Source organism: Nannobrachium achirus, assembly GCF_963921795.1.
Source record: "Nannobrachium achirus genome assembly, chromosome: 22".
NCBI lineage: Eukaryota > Metazoa > Chordata > Actinopteri > Myctophiformes > Myctophidae > Nannobrachium > Nannobrachium achirus.
This window is the reverse complement of record NC_137829.1, coordinates 35,291,204-35,305,160: the sequence shown is the minus strand read 5'-3', so window position 1 is coordinate 35,305,160 and position 13,957 is coordinate 35,291,204. Positions and strand designations below refer to the sequence as shown.

Genomic DNA, 13,957 nt, shown 5'->3' with positions numbered 1-13,957 from the left:
TCCGTATGTCCGTCCGTCCGTATGTACTGTATGTCCGTCCTGCAAAGCGGGGCATTGGCCAAGCTTTGCAGGACATAATGACATTTATTGTCATTTTTACAATAAATAATAAATATTTGTTCGTTTTTCAGAAAACTTAGGTGAGGATTTAGAAGGCGCTTTTTAGAATGGGCCTCAGGTCTAAATGGTGCAGTGGAGTGCAGCCCTCCTGACCTCCTGAAGCTGTGTGGTTTTCTGTTGGATCTGTTTGTTGAGCGAGGCCACCGTCCTCCTGTGTTGCTGGAGAGGACCGTACCTCTCTGGACGATCCTCTGAGGACAGCTCAGACTGCTGGAAGACAGGAAGACAGGCCTCACGTTAGATGACCAAGACATGACCCATCTTTGATACATTAACTCTCAAATACGCGCCCGAGTCGCGTTAGATTTTAACCACTTTAACCATTATTTTGTGCTTTAACCATTGAAAAATAGCAGATATACAAGCTCACAGCAAAGCTTGTAGATCTGCTATTTTTTTTTTTATCGTGAAAATGTGTGCAAGTCTTTGAATATCTTTCACCCCGATCTTTGACCCGACTTCTAAACCTTTCCTCTAAATCAGTGGTTCTCAAACCTTTTCTTGTAAAGGACCCCCAAAATTACATATATTTGGCCGCAGACTCCCATCTCAAAACATGTTGTTCCAGGGACACCCCAGAAGCAGAGATTTTAGTTAAAAAGTTTGCTTTGAAAAATATTGAAAAATTTGCACAGATTTTTACGATTATTCAAAAATAGTTAAAGCAGTCAATAATTCTAGGCCTAAATGGGTTAACAACACCAACTTAAAAGAGCGTCAAACTTACTTATAAGTAAGTGATAATATGTTGATAGTGCTCGTTTTTGTATTTGAAACTCGCTGTCAAATTGTTATACTTTTCTCTCACACCTTGTATTATATCTCTGTAAGGTCTTAAGTAAATCCAACCCATCTGGTACTCCAATAGGCTAAAGTCAAGTTGAGTAACGACCCAGGACTGATCGTCACCTCCTTACACATTTTACAGTATACAGGCCACAGGCCTATTTCCTCTTAGAGTATGTACTGTACATTTATTTGTTAACCACGTGAACACTAGTTTCCCTATTCTAAGGCGAACATTCGGCCAAAATATGTCAGATCTACAAGCTCACAACAATGGTCAATGAGGTATGGTTGCATTAACATTTCCAAAAGATTGTTAGAAATACTGGCTTTGACTTTGCCCAATAACTGTACGTCATCCACCACTAATGTTAATGTAATGGTACGTAGTTACAAGGTCCTGAAATGTAAAGGGTCCAGTCTGCTCTTATTCGCCTGTTTGCCAGACAAGCTTGCAGCTTACAACTTACACAAATTAAACAAAACTACACAGGCAAGATATCCTTGCACATTTTAACCAAATTGGTCTACTCTAGAGGAGTGGTTCTCAAGCTTTCAGGCCGCGATCCCCAAAATAATCATATTTTAACTCGGGACACCCCCACCCTGACGAGCATGTGTAATGCCTCGAAGAGTTGAGGCATTACATTTTGTGTAACACGATTATATTGTGAAAATAGCAGATCTACATGCTCACAACGCCTCGCAACGTGAAGCGTTGTGAGCATGTAGATCGGCTATTTTCACAATTTTCTGCCTCAAATATTTGACAATTTGACCAATATTTAATTTGTCATTTTAGAGGTATTAAAAAGTCCTTAAATTGTCACTTTAGAAATGTGCAGATACCCTCTATACACTTATACAGGTTGAGAACCACTGCTCTAGAGGAGTACAGGGAGATGTACTTAGTCTACACTTAGAACAAGCAGAGTTACACGCTCACTTACAAAAGCAAATTTACAAGCATGATGTGCCTACTGCAACAGGTTGTGAGCTCATTTGGCAAATGAACTATAATGCATCATTCCCTGTACCAAAAGTCAATCTGAGTGCAATGTGCAAGCTAGTATCAACTGGTGTTATTGTTAAGTGTTTGATGCCAACCTTCTCAGCGTACTCTGAGGCCATCTGTTTGATCTCTTCAGACTGCAGTCCCACTATCTGACCCACCGCACTGGCCGTCAGCCTTCCCTGGAGGGAATACACCACACAGTCAATATACAACATGGTTAGGGCTGTCACCGTTATGATATTTTACATGACGATTAATTGTCAATTAACTGCGATTAACAATTTAATTGTGTTTTTGTCGTTGACAATTACATTTCTGTTTGGCTTGTAGGCTTTGAAGTTGCACATGGCAATTATGACACATAACTATATACAAAGAAATTACTGGCATATTTGACAACTTAATACTTAAAATAACATTGATAGTGGAAATAGCCGATCTATAAGCTCGCGACCCGTTGTGAGCTTGTAGATCGGCTATTTCCACTACTTTTTTTTTTAAAGTGTTTGAAACTATATTAACATTTCTCAACATGGAAACGATTATGACGATTATGCAAAATAATTGTGATTACCTCAAATAATTGCAATTAGACGATTATGTAATAATTGTCTCTCTACTTTGATTCATTTATTATTCCCCATTCCCAAAAGCAACAAAACAGACAATAAAACAATGGACGCCAAGCCATGGGGATATATTAAATTATTGTTATCATAATTGTTTACTAGGTAAACTCAAGTAATGTTTTTAACATAACATGTTCAATTTAATCTATTTAAAAATAAAATAGATTTAAATAAAATATCATTCTTTTATGGAGGGGGGAGCAAAAACAGCTAAAATAGCAAATGTACATAGGGAGCCTGCTCTAAATTAGTTTTCGTCTTGTTCTATTAGATGCAGGGAGGTGCTGGGCCCCTGATTCAGCCCGGGAAAAAGAGTTGGAGAGGCCCTCATTGCGCGCTATAGAGAGAGATCTCTCTATAGCGCTGCTGCTACTCAAAGATTTGCCATCATGACAAGTGACAAGCCAGTAGGCCAATTACATGAGTTATATTTAGTCATTGTCGGGTGGAAACCTTGTATGTTCAAAACCGTTTGTTTTGTATTTATCATTTAAAAAATCACACCCGTGTGAACTGAGCGGTGGAGTCTGTGCGCGCGCGCGTGTGTGTGTGTGTGTGCGTGCGTGCGTGCGTGTGTGTGAGTGTGAGTGCCTTGCCTGTTCTGGCCTGGCCTGAACAACAGCGCCCCTCCCTTAACATGTGTGGTCAGAAAAGGTACTACACCACAGGCTTGAGGCTACATACAGACCCACCCACCCACATACATACATACAAACAAACATACATACCTACACACACGGCCACGCTATGGAGACGGTGTGACCACCGCTCAAAAATGATTAAAACTAGTGAAAACAGCCGATCTACAAGCACACAACGCCTCGCACGTGTGCTTGTAGATCTGCTGTTTTCACTAGTTTTGTGCGACAGCCTTGTATGATGAAGCAGGGCTTTGCTTTGCGAAAAAAATTACAAATTTGACACTTGGAGAAACGAGGTTTCTGCCCGACAGTGATGATTTACTTTGTTAGCCGCCCAGCCCCCAAAATGGAACGAAGGCCGACATTTTATTTTTATTTTTTTCCTAATGGCTGGCCTGGACTGGCCGGGAATGAACCGGCCGTTCGGGAGTTGTCCCGCTTTTCCCAATGGCCAGCACGTCCCTGATTAGAAGGCAAGAAAATATTAAAAAAGGATTTTACTGAAGTGTGATTTGGAAATGAACAGTCTCGTGAGCCAGACTGTTGCCTCACACAATTTTGAAATGCTTCCGTCAAACAGTCTGGAGCAACGGAAGCTCTGACAGAAGCGCAAAAGTATCCCAAATTCCAATATGAATCAAAATCATCTAAGCATATATCTTGCTGCTTAGCAGAAACGGAAATTAAAGAATTAAAATGTAAAGATATTTTTAAATATATTTTTGTGAGCACAAATGACAAAATGCCTAGGATTTTGGGAGGTGTAGTTCCAGACTCTATATAGCATTCGGAGATGTTGTAATATCTGTCTTGATACGCGAGATAGGGTAGGCTAATTGATAACAGTTGCAAGCCTCCCAAAGGCAGAAATCTGCACCAACAGCTCACCAAAGAGACATTTCCTTTAGGAAATAAAAGATCCAGCCTACCTCTTCAGTTGCCATGGCAGACATGTTGGTCATCAGAGTCTTGATGCGCAACTGAGGGAGAAGCGACAACTACCGTCAGAGACATCATTTCAACTAAAACTCAAACAGACTGGTGTCTGCTGAATCTGAATGAATTAATGTGGGTTTAAACAGAATAAACATGTAAATGATCCCACATGCTGTAGTATAAACTAAGCACAAAAAGAAAGGAAACTTGAATTCGCTCCATTATATATCCCATTTAATATTACCAATTTGTATTATGTTTTATATCATTTTTATCGTTGATTCGTCACCTTTACAACGAGGTACAGCTTGTAAGCATCGGGCATTCCAGGCATGAGCTACACAGACAAATGTGTGGGTAGCACCAACCAAAGTTTTGCCAAAATGGCTTGCAATACTGTTCTGCTGGCATTTACTCTTGTTTTGGGCTTCCCTGACACTGAGCTTAACATTAACAGTGTAAAAATGGCCAATATGCGTTGTTTTTTCTTTTCCTTATTACTGTGGAAGAGAGCAATCATTCAATGCACCAAGCAACAAAGGTGAACACCAAAAGAACAAACAGTATTGCAGGCCTGCCAGGCCATTTTGACCATTTTTGGAGGGGCACTACACACACGTTTTGGCTGTATTGCTCATTCCACGAATGCCAGATCCTTACAATCTGTACCTCGTTGTAAAGGTGACAAATCAACGATAACAATGATATCAAACACAATACCATTTGGCATAATTAAAGGGTGGATATAATGGACCGAATGTTGGCAAATGTTGTGTCGGCGCTACCCACACGTTTGGCTGTGTAGCTCATGCCTCGAATGCCCGATGCTTACAAGCTGTACCTCGTTGTAAAGGTGACGAATCAATGATAAAAATGATATCAAACACAATACTATTATTTAAGGGGATATAATGGACGGAAGTCAAGTTTCCTTTCTTTTTGTGCTGAGTTTATATATAACCTCACCTCCTCTGCCGCCTGCAGGTCCTCCTCTTCTGACAGCTCCGTCATCCCCGGGGGCGGGGCCTGGGACCCCGCAGCCAATGAGGCCTTTCGCTCGTCCGCCTGAGGGAGGGAGAACAGGAAGAAGACAGATTTATGGGATGTAAATACTAGTGCAGCTGGAGAGAAAAAAAGAGCTTAAATCAAATTAAACACTCAGACACATATAGGGATATAGTAAGTATATAACTGTATACACACACACACAGACACACACACAAACTCAGATGTGTACATGCAGATCATTGGGACAGCATTGTCGATTCTGATATAGGGTGGATTTCCTCTTTAAGACCCCATGGTGACAGGGCTCATTAAGTCAGAAGCAAAGTCATAGAGATTTTATGTTAGTGGAATATTTAAATTACACTATGATGAATTATGATTAACAGGTCTGTAATAAAGTGGAGCCAAATGTTCGACCTACTCTCCTCATGTATTTGAAGGTAATTCGGGGGGCATTTTAATGTGAAAGTAATAGTGGGGATGGACAGCAAAGGAGGGAGAGAGGAGGTACGACATGTAAAAGAGTCTTGGGTAACATTCAAATAGAGATGGGATTTATGACTCTTTGAAGTGAGCCGGATCTCTGGGATCCGTTCCTTTCAAAGAGCCGTTCAAAAGACTAATTTTAGTTACTATTTACTTTGTAGATTTTGATCATAATTACAAATCACTTCAACCCTATATACATTTCGGTCATAGATACATCTCCGGCATTTGAAAATAGCTGATTTTCAAAAGATTTTTCTACATTTTATTAATTGAAAAACTTTTCAATGGGACATTCTGCATAATGACTACTATTGGTACTTTAAGTATATTTTGATACCAATACTTTTGTACTTTTACTCAAGTACATTTTAATTCCGAACTTCGCCTTGTGGCAGAGTATTTCTACATTGCAGTATTGATACTTTTACTTTACTAATTATTTTTTGTATTTCATTTTTTCCATTTCCCCAAATAATTATTAAAAATCACACCCGTGTGAACTGAGCGGTGGTCGTGGGGGGGGGAGGGGTGCCTGTGTGTGTGGGGTGGGTGTGTGTGTGTGTGTGTGTGTGTGTGTCTGGCCTGGCCTGAACAACAGCGCCCCTCCCTTAACATGTGTGGTCAAAAAAGGTACTTCAGGCTACATACAGACACACACGCACACACACACACACACACGCACGCATACACACACGGCCACGTATAGGAGACGGTGTAACCACCGCTCAAAAATTAATGAAATAAGTTATGGAAAAAACACTCACATATTAGGAGGGTAGTATGAGTCACTAGAAACAATAATGGGTGTTTTTAATGAATCTATCATGGTTAAAATAGAGTTTGAAGTTACAATGGGTGTGAATGTGGAGAGAAGCCCATAAGCTGTTTCCCTGTTGAAAGTGGAATATCCCTTTAATCTAATCTCACAGTCAATGCTGTTTCAGAGCCTCGTTCAACATTTTAGTTGACACTAGGGGTGGCTCGGTATCGACATTTTGTTATCGCGGTTACCGTCTTCCCATTTACCGCCGGTATTGCGGTAATTATCGCACCCCCGTAATCTTCAATTAAGGTTCGGCGATAAGCCAAAATATTCCAATCATCTGCCCAGAATTTGCCGCTCCACAGCCCGAGTTATACATCCCCGTACAGCACAGCAGGTCTGGCTTCGAAAGGAGCAGATCTACAAGCTCACAACACGTTGCATCGGGTTGCGTCGGGTTACTATAGTAACGTAGGCTACAGGGGCTTTTCAGACACGGTACGCTGTGTGTGAACAACCAGATGAGAGACGGCCCGGGTAGATCGTGTACATTGATTCTGTAAAGTCACGTCTCAAATTGCATTGATTGAGTGACAGGTTTTAGTTACAAGACTTGACACAAAAGGTTGTAAAATCGCTGATTTTCGGTTTTAGTCCTCGCGGCTCGCGCTCTGTCCGTATGAATAAAAAAAGAATCTGCCACAAGGTATGTATAAACATGCTTGTGTCGTGTGGATAATGGAGAAAGTTTAATGCTGCTGCCTGCTACGAGACAGCTGCTCCAGTCAGTGTCCAGAGGGGATTTCTCTGTCTCCGCGTGACGGCAATACCTAGGGTCTAGCGTTAGTTTCATTTTCGATGAAAAGGAAACTGATGGCCCATTAAGCTTCCAAACATGTGGTACGCGGCCCAGAGCAGAGCGGCATGGAGCGCATGCGGTCCCTGCTTCTCCCCCGTTTTAAAACTCGCTCGTTCTCAATAGAAAATGCCTCTTTATTGTCTTTTTGGACTGCGGTAAGGACCCTGACACCGCGGTATACCGCGGTACGGCGGTACAGCGGTTACCGTCCCCAACCCTAGTTGACACAGGGACAAAGGATTACCTATAGCCAATCTTAGTTGTGATTAAGTGTAGAGGCAGACTGGCCATTATTACTTCTTTGACAGTAATGTATTTGTTGTCACAATCTTTTTTTTTTTCTTTAAATTTTTATCCCACGATTTTTGTAACCCATTTTTTCACCCGGTGCCAATTGCCTAAGCTGTAATCCTGGGCTCTACTCTCCCTCTGCCAACCTGGGGAGGGCCCCGAACTGAGCTAATGCTTCCTTCAATGCATGAGGAGTGATCAGGCCGCTTCTTATCACCTGACAGGGGGAGCTTCCCCGGTTGGACGTAGCGCGTGGAAGGAACACGTTATTCCAACCAGTTCCATTCCCCTCCATCAGGCGCCCCGGCTGGCCAGGGGGAGGCATTATAGAGACCAGGATTACAGCATGTTTTTGTGAGGGTATCTACCCTAGGAGACACGGGGAGAACATGCAAACTCCACACAGAAAGGCCCTTTTGCCAACCCCACCTAGGGTGTGGGCACTGATGACGCGGAGGAGGGAACACGCCCCCAGCACCCACAGTGTCCCCCGGCGGGAATCGAACCCAGGACCTTCTAGCTGTGAGGCGACAGCACTACTGACTGCGCCACCGTGCCCCCCTTGTTGTCACAATATTTAAGAACTTTTGGTCAACTGCTTTTTTTTTTAAATGTGGTATTTAAAGATGACTTGACTTGACTATTTGAAACTTTGACCAAATAGCACTGGCTCCCCCAAGGTCTGTTCTGGTTAGTTCACCAGACCTATCCATCTTGAACATGCCAACAACTACATGATAAAAGGTTTTCTGATGATACTGTGACACTGCGTCTTGTGACTAACATATCAGATATAGCTGTATACAAACATGACATAGTCCAGAATCAAATTAGTTACTTAGTTAAGAAGATACCTACTTTGTCTTGTTTTGACTGCTTGCTGAATCCATATCGTCTGGAGAGAGAAAGTAATGAGAACTTATAAGGGAACTGCTTGTGAGTGACAGCAACCGTCAAGCATCAGGTTCAACCAAAAGCCAACATGAACATGCCACAACAGACCTTCATCACATAAAGTCATTACCAAACACAAGACAGACGTTTCCTGTTTACTACATGTTCATCCTGAGGGACTTTTAAACTACTAGTAGTGATTCTCGACCATTTTAATATGAAGGACCCCCAGTTTGACATGCATTTTAGGCTACAGACCCCCATTTAATGACATTTCTATCTCTGAGACCCCAATTGTTATTGTAAAATCAATGTTAAGTTAACTCAGAGACTGTACAAATTGAACAGGTCCATTTGGTTCCCTTTGTACACTCTTGAGGTACAGACCCATAAGGGTCGATTTGGTTACAATCATTTAGCTGGGGACCCCCTAGAACTCCCTCAAGGACCCCACTGCGAGAACAAAGGGTGTAAGTGTCATGCATACAGTATGTGAGCAGCTTGCATTCTCCAACCGACATGTTCAACCGCAAACACATTCACGTGGAAGTGGAAACAGCGGCAGCGCTTATACTTACAGCAGGTAATCTGACATTCTATTACAAGGAGGTGGAGAGTGAGGATGAGAGAATGATATGTCAGAGGGATGGTTAAATAGAACATAAGAAGAATGATCGCACACCGTGGCGGTGATTTAGACTATGACAACATGCAGCTGTTTGAGAATGATTTGGACCCTTTTTTTCTTTTTTTCTTTTTTAATTAGACGAAAGATCGATACAGAGACTAGAGGAGGAAGAGGGGGCATCCTGATACTGACATCGGCCCCTGGGAAAAATGTTTAACCTCGGTCACTGGGGTTAAAATAGAAATAAAAACCTGAAAGGACAAATTAACCCATTCAGAACGGGTACATTATATTGTGTATCATTATCTTATGCTTTAACTATTGAAAAATATCAGATATACAAGCTCACAGCGCGGCACCGAGTGCCGCGCTGCGAGCTTGTAGATCTGCTATTTTTGAAAAATCGTGAAAATTCGAATTTTGACCCGATTCTTTAAGTGACTTTTGAATCCTTCTAAGATTTTTTTGAAAACCCTATGTTAGTCCGGCTGCCAGCATTAGCATTTGTTCATAGATATGATATTTGGTATATAGTTTTTTTCATTGGCCTAAAATGTCTATATATATACGTTCATGAAACCACCTGCTGAGTGCTGACGGCCTGTCAGCATTGAGCAATTTCTTTTATAGGGGGTAAAAGTTTTGGGCCCATCACTTACTATACAATATACTATAAAGGAAAAAAATACCCCTAAAAAATCTGCTTTAAAGGGATATTACACTTTCAAAGTCATTTTATCGTCTAATCAGGCTTTTATGAACACCCTGAACAGTTTTTAATTTGCTTGATTCAATATTTAGATATTTGATGTAAATGTTACCAGGCCCGACAAGCCCAGGCCCTCTCCACATACACACCCATTGTAACTTCAAACTCCATTTTAACCGTGATAAATTCATTAAAAACAACCATTATTTTTTCTGGTGACTCAAACTACCCTCCTAATACGTGAGCAGGCCGTGTTTTTTCGATAACTTTTTTCATTTATTTTTAATAATCCATTTTTGTATTAAATATTTTTCATTTTCCCAAATAATTATTAAAAATTAATGAAAAAGGTTATCGAAAAAACACGGCCTGCTCACGTATTAGGAAGGTAAAATGAGTCAACAGAAAAAACAACGGGTGTTTTTAATGAATCTATCATGGTTAAAATGGAGTTTGAAGTTACAATGGGTGTGTATGTGGAGAGGGCCTGGGCTTGTCGGGCCTGGTAACATTTACATCAAATATCTAAATATTGAATCAAGCAAATTAAAAACTGTTCAGGGTGTTCATAAAAGCCTGATTAGACGATAAAATGACTTTGAAAGTGTAATATCCCTTTAAGTAGCATGTGAGGGGTCAAACTAGGGGTTTATAATTATTCTGAATCCATTGCAGGCATTTGTTTTGCATGAAAAACATTCCTTGGCCTAAAAACAGCCGCACAAAAATATGGTTTCGTGATGAGTCATCACTTTTGACAGTTTTGTTCTGGCTGAGGTGGGGTATGGAATGTGGTATATAGTTTTTTTTATTGGCCTAAAATATTGTCTATATACATACAGTCATGAATCCACCTGCTGACCGCCTATCAGCATTGAGCAATTTCTTTTATGGGGGTAAAGGTGTGGGGCCCATTCATTTATACACTATACTATAAAGGAAAGAAATACCCCCAAAAATCTGCTTTAAGTAGCATGTGAGGGCCTGCGGGGTCAAACTAGGGCTTTATAATTATTCTGAATCCATTGCAAGCATTGGTTTGGCATGAAAAACATTCCTTGGCCTAAAAACAGACGCACAAAAATATGATTTAGTGATGAGTCACCACTTTTCACAATTTCGTGGGGGGCTTTTTAAGCCCAAGGAAAGTTTTTCATGCAAAACCAATGCTTGCAATGGATTCAGAATAATTATAAACCCCTAGTTTGACCCCTCACATGCTACTCCTTTGACGCAATAATTCTTATATGTGCTACAGTATGTTGTATGTTTGTATTTGTGTCCCCCCTTGTTGATGCTGTTTGATTTGTCCTGTTATGTTTAGTGCTGTTTTGTTTTGTTTCACTTGTTTGTTTTGTTTATTTGTTTAGTTTTGTTTGTTCTACACAGATACTGTACGTATCTGTAACTTGAGGATGTCCTTGAAAACGAGATGGTTCATCTCAATGGTTTATTCCTAATAAAGAATTTCTATACTTAAAGCAGATTTTTTAGGGGTATTTTTTTTCCTTTATAGTGTACTGTATAGTAAGTGATGGGCCCAAACTTTTACCCCCTATAAAAGAAATTGCTCAATGCTGACAGGCCGTCAGCAGGTGGTTTCATGAATGTATATATATAGACAACATTTTAGGCCAATAAAAAAAACTATATACCAAATATCATACCTATGAACATATGCTAATGCTGGCAGCCGGACTATGTTTCTATGTCAGCAATCTGGCCAGCCATCGTCAAAGAAAAGGTCCTTTTCACTTAAATGGAGCTCAGTTAGTCTGTTCGTGAGAGACTACTATGTCAGTGGTTCTCAAACCTTTTCATGTGAAGGACCCCCAAAATGATATTTATTTGGCCACGGACGGAAAATATTTAGTTCCAGGGACCACCCAGAAGCAAAATTTGAGTTACAAACGTTCGCTTTGAAAATTTTAACCACTTTTTCAAAAATAGCAGATCTACAAGCTCGCAGCGCGGCACTCGGTGCCGCGCTGTGAGCTTGTATATCTGCTATTTTTCACTGGTTAAAGCATTCAATAATTCTATGCCTAAATGGGTTAAAATAGAAAACCTGAAAGGACAAACTAATTAAATGCAAAGAATAAATGATAGCAAAACGAAGGGCCAACACTGATTGGTGGATAAAGGAGAAGATGGGTGGATCTATGCTGAGTGAAGAGGAAATGAGAGTAGGAGGGAGAGAGAGATAGACAGACAGACAGATAGTGAGAGAGAGAGAAACGGGCAGAGAGGAAGCGAGTCCAGTCTCACCTTCCATATTCCAGTAATGTAGAGTGGATTCTGGACTCCTCGTCCACCAGCGCCCCAGCATCCACCTGTCTCTTGTACTTCCTCTGGGGCTTGTACACTTCCTGGAAATGGGATATGAAAACGCAAATCAATGGCATAAACCAGTGGTTCTCAAAATTGGGGTCGGGACCCCAAGTGGGGTCCCCAAATTATTTTGTGGGGTCCCCAGATGATTAGCTTAATGTCATTTTTTTTCCTTCTTCTTCTTTTTCCTAAGTGTATACAGAGTATCTGCACATTTAGTGACAAGTGACAATTTAAGGACTTTCAAGACTACTTACTTACTATTTACTTTAATACCAAACTGGCCAAACTGTCAAATATTAAGTAAGCAAGAGGCGAACATTGTGAAAATAGCCGATCTACATGCTCACAACGGCGAGGCGTTGTGAGCATGTAGACCAGCTATTTTCACAATATTTATCTGTGGAACCGACTCAACCGAGTCACATTAAATGTAATGCCTACAATTCCAAGTGCTTGGCAGGGTGGGGGTCCCCAGTTCAAATATGTTTATTTTGGGGGTCATAGCCTAAAAAGGTTTGAGAACCCCTGGCATAAACAAATAGTATATTGTTACTGTCGGCCCAAAACCAAACCAGCTAACTCCTTTTTGAGGTTTTTGAACATTATTTTCTTTTTTCATATATCAGTGCTATTGAACACCCTTTATGTCTGTGTGTGTGATGGTTAAAAAGACCTTGAACCAATGGCAAGTAGTAAAAATCACACCCGTGTGAACTGAGCGGTGGTTTACCCACCAACCCCTAGAGCTTCGAATTAATTTATATTTAATTAAAACAACAAATCTGCAGCACTTCTCGCGTGTAACGTTAAAATGTGGCTGGTCTCGCGAGGCAGAAGTCTCCATTCGCCGCTGCAAAAGTGGGCTGATCTACAAGTCCACAATGCGTCACTGATCCAATAGGTTGTGGGCTTGTAGATTAATTAAAAGGGTGCTTGTTTAGCGACACCGACATACAGCGAAGAATAAACCTCCAGCTACTGAACTTTCCCTACACTGACCGTCCTCCGCCTAGCAGACAGTGCTTTGCCTCTTGAGTTAAACGTGCTCACGTTTCACACAATGTAACTTTAATTGATTCAGAATGATAACGAGTCAAGCTTAAACGGGCGACTCATTTGGTAGGGACGGGAAGGCAGACTGTTTACGAGACTTCTCCACCGAAAACACTGTGTAAAGCATGGATTTCTTCTCTCACGAGTCTGCCTGCACGCAGCCACGTTCACGGTAAAACTCCCTCCGTCCCTCTGTAGACTACCTAATTTGGTTCAAACGAAAACATAATCCATTGGTGTGATTATAATTGCTCGTTTCACATCGTGGTTGTTCCACGCTTCGCATAGACGATGCGATGATACTGCTCTTGCTTTTACCAACGCCAGTCGTCAGGCACGTGCACACAGACATCAAACGGGGCTTGAGCCCCTGCCTTTTTAAGAGAGAATTGTCCACCAAAGGGCCCTTTTAGAAATGTCAGCCCCTGCCTCTCTTAACATTCTCTGCACGTCCCTGACCAACGCGGTCCCTGACCAACGCGTGAGAGAGAGAGAGAGAGAGAGAGAGAGAGAGAGTGTGTTGTCTGCCTCAGTGGTGCGTGTTCCCCACACTCAAGCCCCCACCGTTGCGCTGTGTGTGTGTGTGTGTGTGTGTGTGTGTGTGTGTGTGTGTGTGTGTGTGAGAGAGAGAGAGAGAGAGAGAGAGGGGGAGAGAGAGAGAGAGAGTGTGTTGTCTGCCTGCCCTGCTCAATAGCGCCCCTCCTTTAACGTGTGTGTGTGTGTGTGGTCTGTGTGTGTGGTCAGGAGAGGTATGGCCGGTGACAGACATACACGGCAGGCGACAGACATACACGGCCAGTAA

At 41.6% G+C, this 13,957-nt stretch overlaps 1 protein-coding gene across 1 annotated transcript in view; it reads right to left on the bottom strand.

Moving 5' to 3' along the window:
• ccdc93 (CCC complex scaffolding subunit CCDC93) overlaps positions 1 to 13,957 on the bottom strand; it is a 32,792-nt gene that overhangs the window by 13,069 nt on the left and 5,766 nt on the right. Inside the window, exons 7-12 of the mRNA XM_080753017.1 lie at positions 12,037 to 12,137; positions 8,396 to 8,432; positions 5,094 to 5,192; positions 4,121 to 4,171; positions 2,014 to 2,100; positions 214 to 330 (exon numbers count right to left, since the gene is read on the bottom strand). Coding sequence (XP_080609143.1) covers positions 214 to 330; positions 2,014 to 2,100; positions 4,121 to 4,171; positions 5,094 to 5,192; positions 8,396 to 8,432; positions 12,037 to 12,137 — 492 coding nt within the window. The remainder of the gene's footprint in view (positions 1 to 213; positions 331 to 2,013; positions 2,101 to 4,120; positions 4,172 to 5,093; positions 5,193 to 8,395; positions 8,433 to 12,036; positions 12,138 to 13,957) is intronic.